This window comes from Oncorhynchus masou, chromosome 1, assembly GCF_036934945.1.
Source record: "Oncorhynchus masou masou isolate Uvic2021 chromosome 1, UVic_Omas_1.1, whole genome shotgun sequence".
Classification (NCBI taxonomy): domain Eukaryota; kingdom Metazoa; phylum Chordata; class Actinopteri; order Salmoniformes; family Salmonidae; genus Oncorhynchus; species Oncorhynchus masou.
The window spans coordinates 49,289,287-49,305,244 of NC_088212.1; the positions used below are offsets into that span (position 1 = coordinate 49,289,287).

The 15,958-nt window shown below is 40.6% G+C and overlaps 3 protein-coding genes across 8 annotated transcripts in view; 1 reads left to right on the forward strand and 2 right to left on the reverse strand.

The window, feature by feature from the left end:
* Nucleotides 1–4,509, forward strand: part of LOC135545805 (bromodomain-containing protein 3-like) — a 29,106-nt gene extending 24,597 nt beyond the window's left edge. For 5 of the 6 annotated variants that reach the window (XM_064973722.1, XM_064973705.1, XM_064973739.1 and 2 more), the window contains one exon: nt 1,640–4,509. In XM_064973722.1, the coding sequence (XP_064829794.1) occupies nt 1,640–1,758 (119 nt within the window). In that variant the 3' untranslated portion in view covers nt 1,759–4,509. The remainder of the gene's footprint in view (nt 1–1,639) is intronic. The other variant, XM_064973713.1, reaches the window with a different exon arrangement.
* Nucleotides 4,510–5,056: 547 nt separating this feature from the next.
* On the reverse strand, nt 5,057–9,132 carry LOC135545832 (putative uncharacterized protein BRD3OS). Its single transcript, XM_064973760.1, has one exon. The coding sequence runs from the start codon at nt 8,640–8,642 to the stop codon at nt 8,382–8,384; it is 261 nt and encodes an 86-aa protein (XP_064829832.1). The 5' UTR covers nt 8,643–9,132; the 3' UTR covers nt 5,057–8,381.
* Nucleotides 9,133–10,364: 1,232 nt separating this feature from the next.
* LOC135545840 (endothelial differentiation-related factor 1 homolog) lies at nt 10,365–13,881 on the reverse strand. Its single transcript, XM_064973772.1, has 6 exons — nt 13,590–13,881; nt 13,384–13,475; nt 12,887–12,938; nt 11,813–11,973; nt 11,557–11,650; nt 10,365–11,319 (listed from the first exon to the last, which is right to left on the reverse strand). The coding sequence occupies exons 2-6, from the start codon at nt 13,459–13,461 to the stop codon at nt 11,258–11,260; spliced, it is 447 nt and encodes a 148-aa protein (XP_064829844.1). The 5' UTR covers nt 13,462–13,475; nt 13,590–13,881; the 3' UTR covers nt 10,365–11,257.
* Nucleotides 13,882–15,958: the final 2,077 nt, after the last annotated feature.

Consider the following 15,958-nt stretch of genomic DNA (forward strand, 5'->3'; position numbering starts at 1 on the left):
AATATGAATGTGCATGCATATGTTGAGTCTTGACAGAGTTTGGAACATGTGTACCAAGTTTGGTTACAATACAAATATCTGCGTCTGATTTTATGTGCCAGAACATTCCCACATTGTTTATTGGTCAGTTGACATTTTGAAAATAGTTAAGGTTTGGTATGGGATTTGGTTATATGTAAGGTTAGGGTTATGGGTAGGTACGTCCCAAGGATCCCGGATAGCACTGGTCATAAACATATAGGAGCTATGGATGCAAGGACTGGCAAGCCATTATATCAAGATTTTAGTTTTGTCGTGTCTCTGGCTTGTCATTAAATGTGAGAACTTTATTTTATCAAATCAATTCTGTCATTATTATTATGTGATTAAACTAATCATGTAAATTGAATTAACTAGGAAGTCGGGGCACCATGGAACATTTTCAAATTACACCAATTGGCTCAATTTTATTTATTTATTTACTAACTAAATAATCACAGAAATACATAAACAGTAGATATTGGTTACTAACAATGATAGGAAAGAGTCCCTAGTGGGCTAAGCTGATACGACAGCTTGGTGGACAAAGGGAATGGGGTGGGACTGAGAGCGGGAAAGACGAATGGATTCATTACACACAATCTAAAATTATGTACATTGAAATGCAAGTATATATTTATGTCATTGTTGTCTTCTCTGTTGGAATCCAGTCCGTCTGCTGGAGAGTTCATCAGAGTCACTCTAGTTGCGTTCCCCCGAATATCAAAGTATTTCCTGGTTAGATTGGATACTTCAGAGCACCATTCAGAAATGATAGAATAGATGTTTCTATATATTTATATAATGGGTATACAGTGTCTAGTGAGTCTACACACCCTTGAACAGTTTTCATATTTGAGGTTGACTCCTTTTACTGTACAGCCACACCAGCTCAGGGTGCCGGCCTTCAGATTCACATTTTGAGTATTTGGCGTACGGTGGTGACGGTCCATTAGAGAGGCGGAGGGTGGAGAGACAAATAAGAAGACGTATTGTAGAGCACGTCACTTTACATGGGGTCAGCGGGAATGGATGGACTGTAATTGTTGTTCAACAAATAATACGTTATTATGAGTGAACTGTTGTCACATATGTTTATGGCGGTGAACAGTCAGAGTATTTGGTGCATGGTGGTGGAAGGTGGAGACAATCCGTCGGATGCTGAGTGTGGAAAGACAGTCTGTGTCAATATACGGAAAAATACACATTTTAAAATGTTGACCATTCGATTGGTCGAAAGAACAGAGGACTCTTGGTCACCAAGATTTTTGTTGTTGTTGGGGACAGCCCTAAATGGGATATGTTTTCAGTGTTTCTGCGTTAAGCTTTAGCCATGGAGGGAAATAGAACCGATTCAGACATTTCTGTAAGAAACTCTGACTGCTTGGATGGCTACCTCTTTTTCTCCTCTAACCATGCACCTCAAAAGTGTTAGTCATTGAACAATGTCACCATAACTGCATCTTCAATTTAAGTAGTATTGACTAAATATGGCATATTACTAATTATGCCGCTTTGGGCTGTTTATAATATACTGTCCATTGATGCTCTCTGTGAAAAGGATGGTTGTCTGTTTTTGACTGTGTGCCTTAGTATTAACCCTCTCCTTCCTTCTCTACAGAGAAGGCAGGCTCGGCGCCAGCAGGGGGCGCCTCTCGGCTGAGCGGCAGCAGCAGCTCCTCTGACTCTGGCAGCAGCAGCTCCAGTGGCTCCAGCTCAGAAAGCAGCGACTCCGATTGATTAGAGAAAGACCCCCATACCCTGAGTCCCTCTCTCACCTTAGGTAATTTACCCTCCTTTTTAGCTAGTAGGGTATTGTCGTCTTTTCTTCCCCTGGATTACTTTTATAAGATGAAGACTTTCGATGACTGAAGAGATTGATCATGTTTTGTATTTAGAAATGCCTTTAGAGACAAAGTAGGAAAATGTGAAAGAAGATATAGCTGACTGAACATAGTCAGGGTTTGTTTTTGCTGGCCCTCAAAGGGAAATGCCTGGTATCACCAGAACCACATGTTAGTGATTTTAATTGAAGAGAAAAAAAAAAATTCTGCTTTACATGGGTGCTCGTAGCTGAATCAACTTTGAAAGACTGTTATACCAGTAGGAAATCTTTAAAAACACTAAGATTGATTTTGGTTTGGACAACATTGTCTCAAGGGACAAATGTCTTTTCTCTTCCTGGGATGGCTGTTGCCTGTAGTTTGACCTTTGCCACCTCACAACATTCCATTCCATTTTGTTTTACTTTATGTATACAGCTATATTGAAGAAATTAAGATTGTTATTTTTATGAGCATAAATCTCATTTCCATTGACAATGCAAAACAAATGGTTACTAGTCATCTATCGCAAAGAATTTATTTTTGTTATCAATCTTCCATGCTCCAATCAGTATTTAAATCTGTTATGTCTCAAGGGTCTGTTAAAATATAGTTGTGGGTTAACACTAGACTGCAGTTGAATAGAACATTGACTTAATCATGGCCCTATCTGTATTTCCTGAGGATATTTTATATACACATTTGTGGCAAAGTAAAGTTGCTATTCGAACACCTTTTGCTGATTGTCTAATTATCATTTTTGTGTCTTGTTTTCTTAGTCGTGTTTTTGCTTTGATATTTTGCATCAAGAATGTGGAGCATATACAAATGAACTTACTTCCCAAAGTAATGTATTACTAGATGTACTCATACCTTTTAACATCTACTTCTTTATAAAGAGTTCACCTGATGATTTGTCAGGTGATTTTCTTTTATCAAGCAGTTGAGACTGTTTTTCTCAATTTTATTCGCTAGTTCTTGACACTTCTATTGTCCTTTACATGTATCTATGCAGGCAGTGTTTAATGTTAAATGCTCCCCTCCTAAGATGTTTTAACACGCATCACATACTCTTGTGATTTGTTTCCTGGCCTGTTTGTATATTTGGCATGTGCCATATCTGACAACTTTCATTATTGAATGAAATAACTATTTCCATTGTCTGTGTATGGGCTAGTCTTTCATTGAACATGATGGTTATATTCCACATGTAGGTGAATTAACACTTACAGTATAGCCTGTTTCTTTTGAGTGGAGAGCAATGGGCTCTCCATCTCATCTGGGTGATCGACTAAACACAAAATGTATAAACTCAATTGGTTTACTCGACAGAATTATTTTGTTAACAGTTGAGCATTGCAAAGACCTCTGTAAACAAAGACAACATGCAACAATTTCAACTATTTTACTGAGTTAAAGTTCATATAAGCCTAATCTATGGATTCACATGAATGAGAATACCAATATGCATCTGTTGGTCACAGATACCTTTTTAAAGGTAGGGGCGTGGATCAGAAAACCAGTCAGTTCGCTATTTGCAGTGCGAAACATCTCCTTCGCATAGAGTTGATTAGGCTGCTAATTGTGGCCTGCTCAATGTGTGACATATCTGGTGATTTTGCAGGCCATGGAAGAACTGGGACATGTTCAGCTTTGAAGGAATTGTGTGCAGATCCTTGCAAAATGGGGCCGTGCATTATCATGATGAAACATGAGGTGATGGAGGCGGATGAACGGCAGCATGCCAGTGGCCATCTAAGAGGAGCATTTGCCCACTGAAGTCGGATACGACGCCAAACTGCAGTCAGGTCAAGACCCTGGTGAGGACGTCGAGCACGCAGATGAGCTTCCCTTATACGTTCTGGCGAAATGCTTTGGTTGTGCAAACCCACATTTTCATCAAGCAGGCTGGAGGATCACACAGCTGAAGAAGCCTGATGTGGAGGTCCTGGGCTGGACGTGGTTCCTCGTGGTCAGAGGTTGTGAGGCCGGTTGGACGTACTGCCAAATTCTCTAAAACGACATTGGTAGAGAACTGAACATTACATTCTCTGGTAACAGCTCTGGTGGACATTCCTGCAGTCAGCAGGCCAATTGCACGCTCCCTCAACTTGAGACATCTGTGGTGTTGTGACAAAACTGCACATTTTAGACCTGATGTTTTATTGCCCCCAGCACAAGGTGCACCTGTGTACTGATCGTGCTGTTTCATCAGCTTCTTAATATGCCACATCTGTCAGGGGGATGGATTATCTTGGCAAATGAAAAATGCCCACTAACAAGGATGTAAACAAATTTGAGAGAAGTAAGCTTTTTTTGCATATGTAAAATTTTGGGGATCTTTTATTTCAGCTCATGAAACATGGGACCAAAACTTCACATGTTGCGTTTTATTTTTTTGTTTCGTGTCCTAATAAACAACGTAGTCCAAATTCAGAATAATGTATTCAAACTGCTTGTTTACCCTTTTACAAATACACCTGCTGTGACTGGGTTTTTACTATTATGGATGTGAGGTGGTAAATGTATTTGCGATCGATTAGAGAATTTACAATGGCAATTCATGCATCTGAGATCATTAAATTAGTTGCTAGTAGTGGTGATATTTTTTACTTTTAACAGCTAAATTCTTAACAGACAACCTCTTACATTAAAACATTTAAACAGCTTGGTGTGCCTGAGTGATGTCATACGAGTTGAGACAAGTATATACAGTGCCTTCAGAAAGTATTCACACCCCTTGACTTTTTCCACATTTTGCGTTACAGCCTGAAATTAAAATGGATTCAATTGAGATTGTCACTGGCCTACACACTACCCCATAATGTCAATGTTGAATTATGTTTTTACAAATTAATTAAATGAAAACAAATGTCTTGAGTCAATAAGTATTCAATCCATTTTGTTATGGGAAGCCTAAATCAGTTCAGAAGTAAAAATGTGCTTAAGATTTTTGAATGACTACCTCATCTCTGTAGCCCACACAATTGTAAGGTCCCTCAGTAAATTTCAAACACAGATTCAAACACAAAGACTAGGGAGGTTTTCCAATGCCTCGCAAAGAATGGCACCTATTGGAAGAAGCAGACACTGAATATCCCTTTTGAGCATGGTGTATCAATACACCCAGTCACGACAAAGTTACGGGCGTACTTCCTAAGTCAGGTGCCAGAGAGGAAGGAACCCGCTCAGGGATTTCACCATGAGGCCAATGGTGACTTTAAAACAGTTACACCGTTTAATGGTTGTGATAGGAGAAAACTGAGGATGGATCAACATTGTAGTTTCTCCATAATTACTAACCTGAATGACAGTGAAAAGGAAGCCTGTACAGAATAAAAATACTCCAAAACATGCATCCTGTTTTCAATAAAACACTAAAGTAATACTGCACATAATTTGGTGCAAATTCAACAACACATCACTGAGTATCACTATCAAGCATGGTGGTGGCTGCATTATGTTTTGGGTATGCTTGTCATCGGCAAGGACTAGGGAGTTTTTTTAGGCTAAAAAGACACTGAATAGAGCTAAGCGCAGGCAAAGTCATAGAGGAAAACCTGGTTTCAGTCTGCTTTCCAACAGACACTGGGAGACATTCACATTTCAGCAGGATAACCTAAAACACAAGACCAAATATACTCTGGAGTTCACATGACTGGGAATACAGATATGCATCTGTTGGTCACAGATACTTTTTATTTTTAAAAGGTAAGAGCGTGGATCAGAAAAACAGTCAGTATCTGGTGTGACCATTTGCCTCACGCAGCACAACATGTCCTTCGCATAGAGTTGATCAGGCTGCTGATTGTGGCCTGTGGAATGTTGTCCCACTCTTCAATGGCTGTGTGAAGTTAATGGATATTGGCAGGAACTGGAACACGCTGTCGAACACGTCGATCCAGAGCATCCCAAACATGCTCAATGGGTGACATTTCTGAGTGTAGGCCATGGACGAACGGTGACATCAGCAAACCGCTCGCCCACACGCCGCAATACACACTGTCTGCTCGGTACAGTTGAAACAGGGATTCATCTGTGGCCTCCCCTCCTATTAACTTCTCTTGTCCCCTCTCTCCGCCATCGAGTTGTTTGGTATTTGTCCCTCACCCTAATCTCTGAGACGGTTTCTGGCCTATGTAATATGATTCCACCTTATTCCTATATTGTCCATTTGCTTGTTTGATGACTCTGCCATGACCCAGGTCATAGCGGGACTTCTTGTACTTATTCCTGTCCTCAGCCATAGACAGGTTTGTCTACGTTAGCTCAGTGTGCAGTAGCCCTGTCCTCTAGTTTAGTGTCAATCTCTGTATTAATCCAGGGCTTTTGATTGGGGAAGCAGCGAACCCTCACAGTGGGGACGTTGCCGATGCATTTTCAAAAAAGCCAATGATGGAGGTGTGTTAACTCTTCAATGTTATCGACGGAGTCTCGAAACATATTCCAATCAGTGGTGGTAAAGGAGTCCTGTAGCATCTCTGATTCTGTTGACCATTTCTCAATAGAGCGAGTCACAGGTACTTCCTGTTTGAGTTTCTGCTTGTAAACAGGAAGCAGGACTACAGAGTCATTTACCAAATGGCAGACGAAGGAGGGGCTTGTATGCTTGCTTGCTGGTAGAATAACAGTGATCTCGGACTTTATCGCCCCTTGTGGCGTTGGAGACGTGTTGATGGAAGTTGGGCATCACACGTCTTAGTGACTGGGAATTAAAATCGCCGGCAACCAGAAAAGCAGCCTCGATGTAGGTTTTCTTGCTTGTTTATAGCCTTGTACAGTTCGTTAAGTGCCAGCTTGTTATTTTTCTTGTCCTGGGGTGGAATGTATACAACAGTCACAATAACAGCTGAAAACTCCCTCGGGAGGTAGAAGGGTTGGCATTTGACCATCAGGTATTCCAAGACGAGGGAATAGTGGGTCGGCGCAACCATCTCACTGGAGTTAGCACACCAGTTGATGTAGAGGCAAACCCCTCCCCCCTCGATTTCCTTGACTCTACTGACCTGTCTGCGCAGTGAATGGAGACTCCATCAAGTTGGATAGCCATGGGGGGTATCTTGACCGAGAGCCATGTTTCCAGAGTCCCGTTGGAGCCAGAGCATTATGGTATTGTAACTGACCATGTTACCGTGCCTTCGGGAAGTATTCAAACCCCTTGACTTTTTCCACATTTTGTTACGTTAGCCATATTCTAAAATGGATTAAATATATTTTTTTCCTCTAATCTACACGCAATACCCCATGATGAAGCGAAAACAGGTTTAGACATATGTTGCGTTTTATTTTTGTTCAGTATAACATGTATTTACTCAAGGGTTGAATATTTACCTATTCAAGAGTTTGATTTCTTTACTGTTTTTTTTACAAAAGAATCCACTTTGACATGTGTAGATCGTTGACAGAAAATTATATTAATTTGAATACCCCTTTATAACAAGAGAATGTGGCAAAAGTAGGGGTTTGAATACTTTCTAAAGGGTTTTCACCATATTCACTGATTTGTTCCTTTTAAGTTCTTGGTCATAGGTAACATAGGTAAACAATTGTATGTATTTGCATACCCTCCTGCTGCAACTTTCTTAAATATTTTGTAACACAGTATAGAAACTTCTGTAGATATGTCTTTGAGAAATGTAAGATTCATGATGATTTAAGGGTGAAATTATATGGGGATGCAAGGCAAACAAAGTGAATATTTGATGTAATTATTTACATGGGATCCCTTATTTTCTGAGTTTGTTTTAATTAATAAACTACAAACATACAATTGTGAGCTCCTGGAGTCTTTGTATACTATCCACACCACAGCTGTTAAAGCTGGCAGGGGCATTAGCTATGTTAAAGGTTTGTGGTATGTAACAGACAGAAATTGAATTGAAAGTGCAGACTTCTATTTCACAGGACAATGCACATAATCAACCTCCACTTGCTGTTGCAACAATTGTCTGTGAGAGTCAAGCGCATATATTGACAATACTGCATTGAAATGCTATATATATATTTTTTTTACATTTAACTAGGCAAGTCAAATTCTTATTTTCAATGACGGCCTAGGAACAGTACTTGCTGTTGCAACAATTGTCTGTGAGAGACAAGCGCATATATTGACAATACTGCATTGAAATGCTATATATATATTTTTTTTACATTTAACTAGGCAAGTCAAATTCTTATTTTCAATGACGGCCTAGGAACAGTGAGTTAACTGTCTTGTTCAGGGGTAGAAAGACATGTTTTACCTTGTCAGCTCGGGGATTCGATCTTGTAACCTTTCGGTTACATGGCCAACGCCCTAACCACTAGGACACCTGCTGCCCCAATGTAAGCCTTAGCTAACACTGCCAAACCCCAATGTACATGCACAGGCTTACCCTGACCACCACATAATCGGCCAGTGAATGGTCATGACATGTTTCTGGCAGACGTCTTTCCGGACACAAATAATCAACTTCAGTCTGCACAATATATTTTTGCACAAACAGTTTACAAATATGGAAGTGTAGGGCATATGAATAAATGTATGTGTCACTATAACTGTCACATAATCAAACATATTCTGGAACTTCCAGCGTCAGCAATTGGATCCACTGTGACAGTTCGTTTGTCCCGTACCACGACTGCCTGGTTTCCATACTGACTGTACCACGTACTTTGACTCCGACTGAGGTAGTTACTCGGTGGTCCCTGTTCCAGCTCCATTTGCTGCTGTTGCCAAATTAGCAGCGACGTGTCCTTGAACCTAAACCGAGCATAGCCCTCCGAGAGGGCTTTCTCGACTAAAGGATATCTCTCAGACATGATGTTGCCGTCATCGCTCCAATCTCTTGTTTTGTTAACACTGACTGCCTGGATGGGCAGTGCTGGGGTAGCGTTGTCGTAGTTCTCGAAGAAAACGGTTCGGGTTGCGCGACAGATTAAGCAGCTAGCTAGCTAGATTTTCTGGTTGGCAGTAGCTAGTAAATGACACCGTCACCAACCATACTGTTGTGACACCCAACCGTGTAAAACGTTGACGACTACACGTACTTGTGGATATAGATAACGTTAGCTAGCTTGTTGCTAACGTAACAGTCATTGTTAGCGATCCAGCTTCCTTAAAAAAATACATATACGTCTATCAACTGGGTTTGTTCAGTGCGATTCCGTAGTGATTTGCAATATTGGCGCAGGTTTTACAGCACAAATTCATCAGACATGGCTGAGCCGAGATGTATTTGTCGCTGCTGCCAGAGTTAAGTCAACGCTTAAATTTCACCAGAAGTGTCAAACTCTGCGTTCCGGCGGAAGTCATTCATTGTCAATGGAGCAGTCCGCAACGCTAAATTTGGGATCCAGCACTAGGCTGCGGTGCGTACCGTGAGTTCAATATTTTCAACTCGTACGTTGTATTACCGTGCCGTGGTACAAACAGAAGTTCATAAAAGTTCCCCATGGGGAAGAGTCACCATAGAGGCCAAAATTATGACTATTGTAGTTAGAGACAAGAAGACACCGGCTGAAGGACTTGTGTAATTTAGCATGCCATCATGTGAATTGAAATCCGTACTCTATATGAAAACCAGTTAAATGTATTGATGTTGCTAGAGATTGAGACAAACAAAAAAAAACTATACTGAACAAAAATATAAACACATTTGAAGTGTTGGTCACATGTTTCATGAGCTGAAATAAAATATTGGAAACATTCCAATACGCACAATACTATCGCTCTCAAATGTTGTGCACAAATCTGTTTACATCCCTGTTAGATGGCTGAAGTTTTGGAGTGTGCAATTAGCATGCTGACTGCAGGAATGTCCACCAGACCTGTTGCCAGAGAATGTAATGTTAATCTCTACCATAAGCCACCTCCAACATTTTTTTAGAGTTTGGCAGTATGTCCAACCGGCCTCACACCCGCAGACCATGTTGTATGAGAGCAGTTTGTTGTAGTCAATGTGAATAGACTGCCTCATGGAGGCTGTGGGGTTATGGTATGAGCAGGCATAAACTACGGACAGCAAACGCAGTTGCATTTTATCAATGGCATTTGAATGCACAGATCCACCGTGATGAGATCCTGAGGCCCATTGTCGTGCCATCACCTCATGTTTCAACATTATAATGCATGGCCCCATGGCGCAAGGATCTGTACACAATTTCTGGAAGCTGAAAACGTCCCAGTTCTTCCATGGTCTGCATACTCTCCAGAAATGTCACACATTGAGCTTGTTTGGGATGCTCTGGATTGATGTGTACGACAGTGTGTTCCAATTCCTACAACTCCACACAGCCATTGAAGAGTGGGATAATGTTCCACAGGCCACAATCTACAGTATGCAAAGATATATCGTGCTGCATGAGGCAAATGGTCACACCAGATACTGACTAGTTCTGTTCCACATCACTACTTATTTTAATAAAGGTATGTGAACAACTGATGCTGTAGATGTTGTAGTTCCAGTCATGTGAAATGTATAGATTAGACATGAATTTACTTCAATTGACCGATTTCCTCATGAAGTGTAACTCAGTCAAATCTTAAATTTTTTCATGTTACGTTTATTTTTGTTCAGTAATGAATAGTTGTAATGCACACCAGTCTGTTAGTATCTCACCCAGCCTATGTAACCAGTAGGTCAATAGGAGAATAACTTTAATCTGTTATAATCATTTGCGTTGGTCGACCAGGGCGAAAATGATCTTCTCCATGTTGCAAACCATTCTGCAACCGTGCGAAGCACATGTGCATATAGTACGGAAAATGCAGGCTACACATCCATCAAAAAAAAAAAAAAAAAAAACATATGGCAAAACAAATGTGCATCTGGTAGACAAGCAGTACCAAAGACAGAAGCTGTATATGGCAACATTGTGTCCAAAAATCAATCAAAGTAGAATGATTGATTAAGACAATGGTTCCATATACCATATTTTATTATTTAGTTTAACTTTTTAGACCCTTGAGATTGAATTAATCACTTTTTCAGGAGATATCAGCCCATGAAAGCAGCATTCTTGCATAAATGTTTGAAAAGCATACACTAAAATAAAACATTTTAGCCAAAATGCCAAACTTATCCATGTCTAGTTGAAAGGGAATGACCACAGAACGAGCATGGAGACCGACCTCAGGGAGTATAGAATATAGTTGAAGACATTAAAACCATTCAGTAAAATCCATTCTCTTCTTGTGGTTTGCTGAAAGCCAGATGCAAAACAAAAGCACAATAAATTTAAATTTAGTTATGCAATATTGTTGAAATCAGGTCCCACAAGCTTGACATTCATTACTGGAATCAGGGCAGTAAAAGAAAGTAGCAGCCCAAGTTAATTAAATAAACTGGTTAAGATGTGCTAGCGCGCCAGAGAATTGACAAGGCTGTCAGCTGTGGTGGTAGTACTGTAGGCTAAGCTGCTTCAAGGCATTGCCTTCACTTTTTCTTTGGGACTGCCTCCAAGGGTTTCCCAATGTCCTTCCCACGCAACTTCAGTCCTATGGATAACATGGAGGGAAAAAAAAAAAAAAAAAAAAAAAATCGCTCAGATTTTTGTTGACACCACCTCTAAACACCTGGCCTTTATTGTTCCATTAGTGAAACTGATAATAAAATATGATTTTAATCAGACTAGTTAGTACAAAAATAACCCAATAATGGTGTCAAACAGGCCTATGGTGCAAGAAGGGTGATATGAAGCTATGACAGAAAAAAGACCTGTAAATAAAACTCACCAATTGCTCTTTCAATCTTTCCCATGACTTGGTTATTGGGGATAGCCTTTCCAGATTCGTAGTCTCCAATTATCTGTGGTTTTTCATTGATTTTCTAAAAATAAAATAAAAAGACCAACATGACTGGTAAAGAACATTTATTTGATCCAAGCCCTGCTAAGCCAAGGTAAATATACACTTCAATAAACAACCCTCAGTGAAAATGAACTGAGTTCCTATTTTTAAACTCTTTATCCACATTTGGGAGAGTACTTACAGTGGCCAGGTCTTTCTGCGTCAGGCCCTGATTTTGCCGGCCTTGTTGGATGACCTTGCCCACCTCCAGAGATACTCTTTGGTGTTGAAGCTCTTCAGTCTCTCTGTCAAGCTTTGCTGTATTCTTGGTGATCACGTGCTGTTTGTTTTGTCCTGCAGCCCCTGAGAGAGGGAGAGAAAGGTAATAGCAAGGTTTCACAAACTCAGTGCTCGAGACCAAGGGGTGTACATTGTTTTTCCCCCCTAGCACTATACAGATTTAAATAATCAACTAATCACCCAGCTTTGATAATTCAAATCATCTGCGTCGTGTTAAGGCAAAAAACAAAATGTGCCCCCATTGGGGTCCAGAGGACCAAGTTTGGGAAACTCTGGGTAATAAGCTAACATAAATTCAACAACAAGATCTAATTAATTATTGTGACTATCTTAAATGTATTTTAAGATACAAGACTGAAACTAAAAGGACTACCCTCTGTTCTTCATTCCTGATCCTGGGGACCCACATGGTCTGCAGGCTTTTGTTTCAGTCCAGGAGACACACTTGACTCAACTAATCATAAAGCACTTGAGTTTAATCAATGTTACAACTAGGCTGGAAAAGCACACCCTGTGGATCCCAAGAATCAAGATTGACATTGTCTTTTATCACAGTTTTACAGCAGTCTGCGCCTAGTTGTTGAAAGACAATGTGTGGCCCCTTTAGTTACATATCATACAAAATAGCACTATATGAATATACAAAATGGCTCTAACCACCTGTATTGGCAGATTTAAATAACTTGATTTCTAGACTTATGTCACGTTTGGGCATAAAATATGAGTAACTTTACTCCCCTTCAGTACACAATTCAAACATTTGCTCAATACTGCCATGATTTCATTGGAAAATCATAAATCTAGTTGGCAGTAAAGAGCAAAAATGTAAAAACTCAAGGCCTTGATGACATTGAGATGGTGTGTGTAGCAAGCTATCCATCTTCTCAACATTGAATAATAACCACAGACATGGCACAACATCCTACCCAACCAAAAGATAATACAAGGACAGGAGCAAATTGATGGGAGTTCTTACATTTCTTAGTGGTATCAAGTTCTTCTCCACGTCTTTGAGCTGCTGCAACAGCCTAAACGACAGTAACGTGTCACATTGTTGTGTCAATGTGTCCTAACTGTGTAGAAAGTTCATACATTTTAACTTGTTAAACGTTAGCCACATTACAAGACACACACCGTTAAAGGGAAAGTCAATAATAATACCACCACCATATTTGGTTAACTAGCTACAGTATAGTATAGTTAGCTAACGTTACTAGCTAGCTAGGTACATTTGGAACCATTTCTGACCAACTTATTACAAGTTCGAATGCAAATAAGTTAGCAGGGTAGACAGCTAGTAAGACTTGAAAAAAAAAACGAAAATCGTTTAAGCAAAAAGATAGCCAAGCCAGCTAGGTCCCAGTTCACTAACAAGCGTGTTCAGACGCTGGCTAGCCAGACTACGCTAGTAATCAGCTAACGTTCGCAAACGCATTAGCCCAAGCCTGCCTCTACCTCACTAACGTTAGCTACCTGTTTCGACTTCGACTGTGCGACAGTTGGTCCCTTCTTCCTCAGTATGGTCACGGTATCCCAGTCACTTTCTGCCATGTTTTTGAGTTTACCTTGATGGAAACAACGTATAAACAGGTTGGTTTAGATACACATGTAAAGTCAGTATGCTATACGATAACTTTAGCGCACGCTAATATAACGTGGTAACTATGAAAGTACCGTACTCTATCGAATAGTCGACCCCACCGTTCACAAGAGTTCTATAATGACGTCACATACCGTCCTTAGCGCATTGAGCAATACTAATGCCGCATTCAAAACAATTAGGAACTCGGAAAAATACGAGGACAAATCAAGAAGTCAGTGATTTTCAAGCCGGAGCTCTAGAAAGAGGCCAGAGTTCCCGAGTAGGAATTCCGCTTTGGGATGGACGTTCAAATCGATTTTCCCAGTTGGATTTAGTTTTTTTTCCGAGTGCCCAATTGTTTGAACGCTCAGACGGACCGAGCTCCTTGTTGTTTTGAACGCGTCATATGAACTAGAGACAGCCTCCAAAATGGCCGAAAGTTGTAGTCAACGTAAATTTACTCTGGCTGTCTATTCGATATTAGAGCGCTCTTGTCTGAGTGTGCACTGAGGAATTTACGAACGTAAACCACTTGTTGACTATGACCAGTGTCAGTAAACGTCGGCAAAAAAACGTAATTAATTAGACTTCAGCAGCACAGTTAGTTACCAACGTTCTAGTCTAGATAACATTAAAACAGCCTAACCAGCTCTGCTAGGGTGAGGAAAATGGTCAGCGTGGGGTGTTCTCTCATTTATTTACAGAAGTAGCAAGCAGGCTAACTTTACCCAGTTAGCTTGGTTACTTGACTGCCATTGTGAGGTCAGAAAGCTCAGATCCACCCTACTCCTTGTCCAGTGTGCGCACTGAAAACTCCCAGAGCGAAATGCTCTGAATTTACAAACGGACTACCTATGTAGTTGGAATACCTATGTAAGAGTGCTGCTCATTGACTTACAGCTCAGCATTCAACACCATAGTACCCTCAACTCATCATAAAGCTTGAGTCCCTGGGTCTCGACCCCACCCTGCGCAACTGGGTCCTGGACTTCCTGACAGGCTGTCCCCAGGTGGTGAAGGTAGGAAACCAGCCATCTCGTGTACATATCACAGACAAACTGAAATGGTCTATGCACACAGACAGAGTGGAGAAGGCGCTACAGCACCTCTTCAACCTCAGGAGGCTGAAGAAAATGTGGCGTGTCACTGAAAACCCTCACTAAATTTTACAGGTGCACAATTAAGAGCATCCTGTCATGCCGTATCACTGCCTGGTACTGTATCTGTACCGCCCACAACCGCAGGGCTCTCCAGAGGGTGGTGCGGTCTGCACAATGCATCCCCGGGAGCATACTACCTGCCCTCCAGGACACCTACAGAAAGGCAAAAAAGATAATCAAGGACAATAACCACCAACTGAGCCACTGCCTGTTCACCCCGCTTTCATCCAGAAGGTGAGGTCAGTACAGGTGCATCAAAGCTGGGACAGAGATAGAAGCTGTTTTTCAATCTCAAGGCCATCAGATTGTTAAACAGCCATCACTAGCACAGAGGTGGCTGCCTACCAATAGACTTGATATCATTGGCCACTTTAATAAATGGAACACTAGTCACTTTAATAAAACCACTATAAGAATGTTTACATATCTCACATTACTTATGTCATATGCATATACTGTATCCAACACTATCTATGGCATCTTAGCCGCTCTGTCACTGCTCATCCATATAGTTTATATATTCTTATCCCATTTCCTTTACTAGATTGTGTGGAATTAGGTTTTGTTGTGGAATTGTTAGATATTAGGTTGATGTGGAATGTCTTAGATATTACCTGTTAGATACTGCTGCACTGTCGGATCTAGAAGCATACGCATTTCACTACACTAGCAATAACATCTGCTAACCATGTGTATGTGACCAAAAACATTTGATTTGGACAATCTGACTATGCTCTGAATTTACAAACGCCTTCTGGCACTTCAGAGTGAATTTACGAACACACCCATAATCTCACAGATAGAACAAATGATACGATTTCACCGGATGTATAAATGTGAAGCATCAGGTTGCCGTTTCCACTCACTACCAAATATGGTGATGTGAGGAAGCCCATTGGCCACAGTGGGTGAAACTGGAACAAGATGGATTTTGGCTGACATTCTGCACATTTTCTAATCAATTAAACATTTGATCTACATACAGTTTTCTGTTTCCAAACTAAAATCTGTATCAAACAGAGTGCACTAAGGTTGGTAGACTTACCTAATTGTTTATAGAGATTACTTTGTTTAGGACGAGTGCTCTACGTACTGGACGTTTTCCTAATGAAAAATAAATGTCATGCATATTCAGTAGCGCACAAATGGTACTTGACCTATTCTAGGTGATAGCTAGCTAATTCTCAACTCACAAATTACACAAAAAAACATGCTTGGCTTAAACAGCTAGAAATCGATGTCTTTGTAAATTTTTCCGCTACTAGTCCTCCGTCGCGGAAAATAAAATAAATTCACGATAAGACAC

Bases quoted from the DNA above. Each gene is read 5' to 3' on its own strand.
- LOC135545832 (XM_064973760.1), bottom strand. From the start codon at position 8,642: ATGTCTGAGAGATATCCTTTAGTCGAGAAAGCCCTCTCGGAGGGCTAT.
- LOC135545840 (XM_064973772.1), bottom strand. From the start codon at position 13,461: ATGGCAGAAAGTGACTGGGATACCGTGACCATACTGAGGAAGAAGGGA. The intron at 12,939-13,383 runs GTAGCTAACGTT...ACTGTCGTTTAG, and splicing joins CACAGTCGAAGTCGAAACAG to GCTGTTGCAGCAGCTCAAAG. The intron at 11,974-12,886 runs GTAAGAACTCCC...TCCCTCTCTCAG, and splicing joins ACTTGATACCACTAAGAAAT to GGGCTGCAGGACAAAACAAA.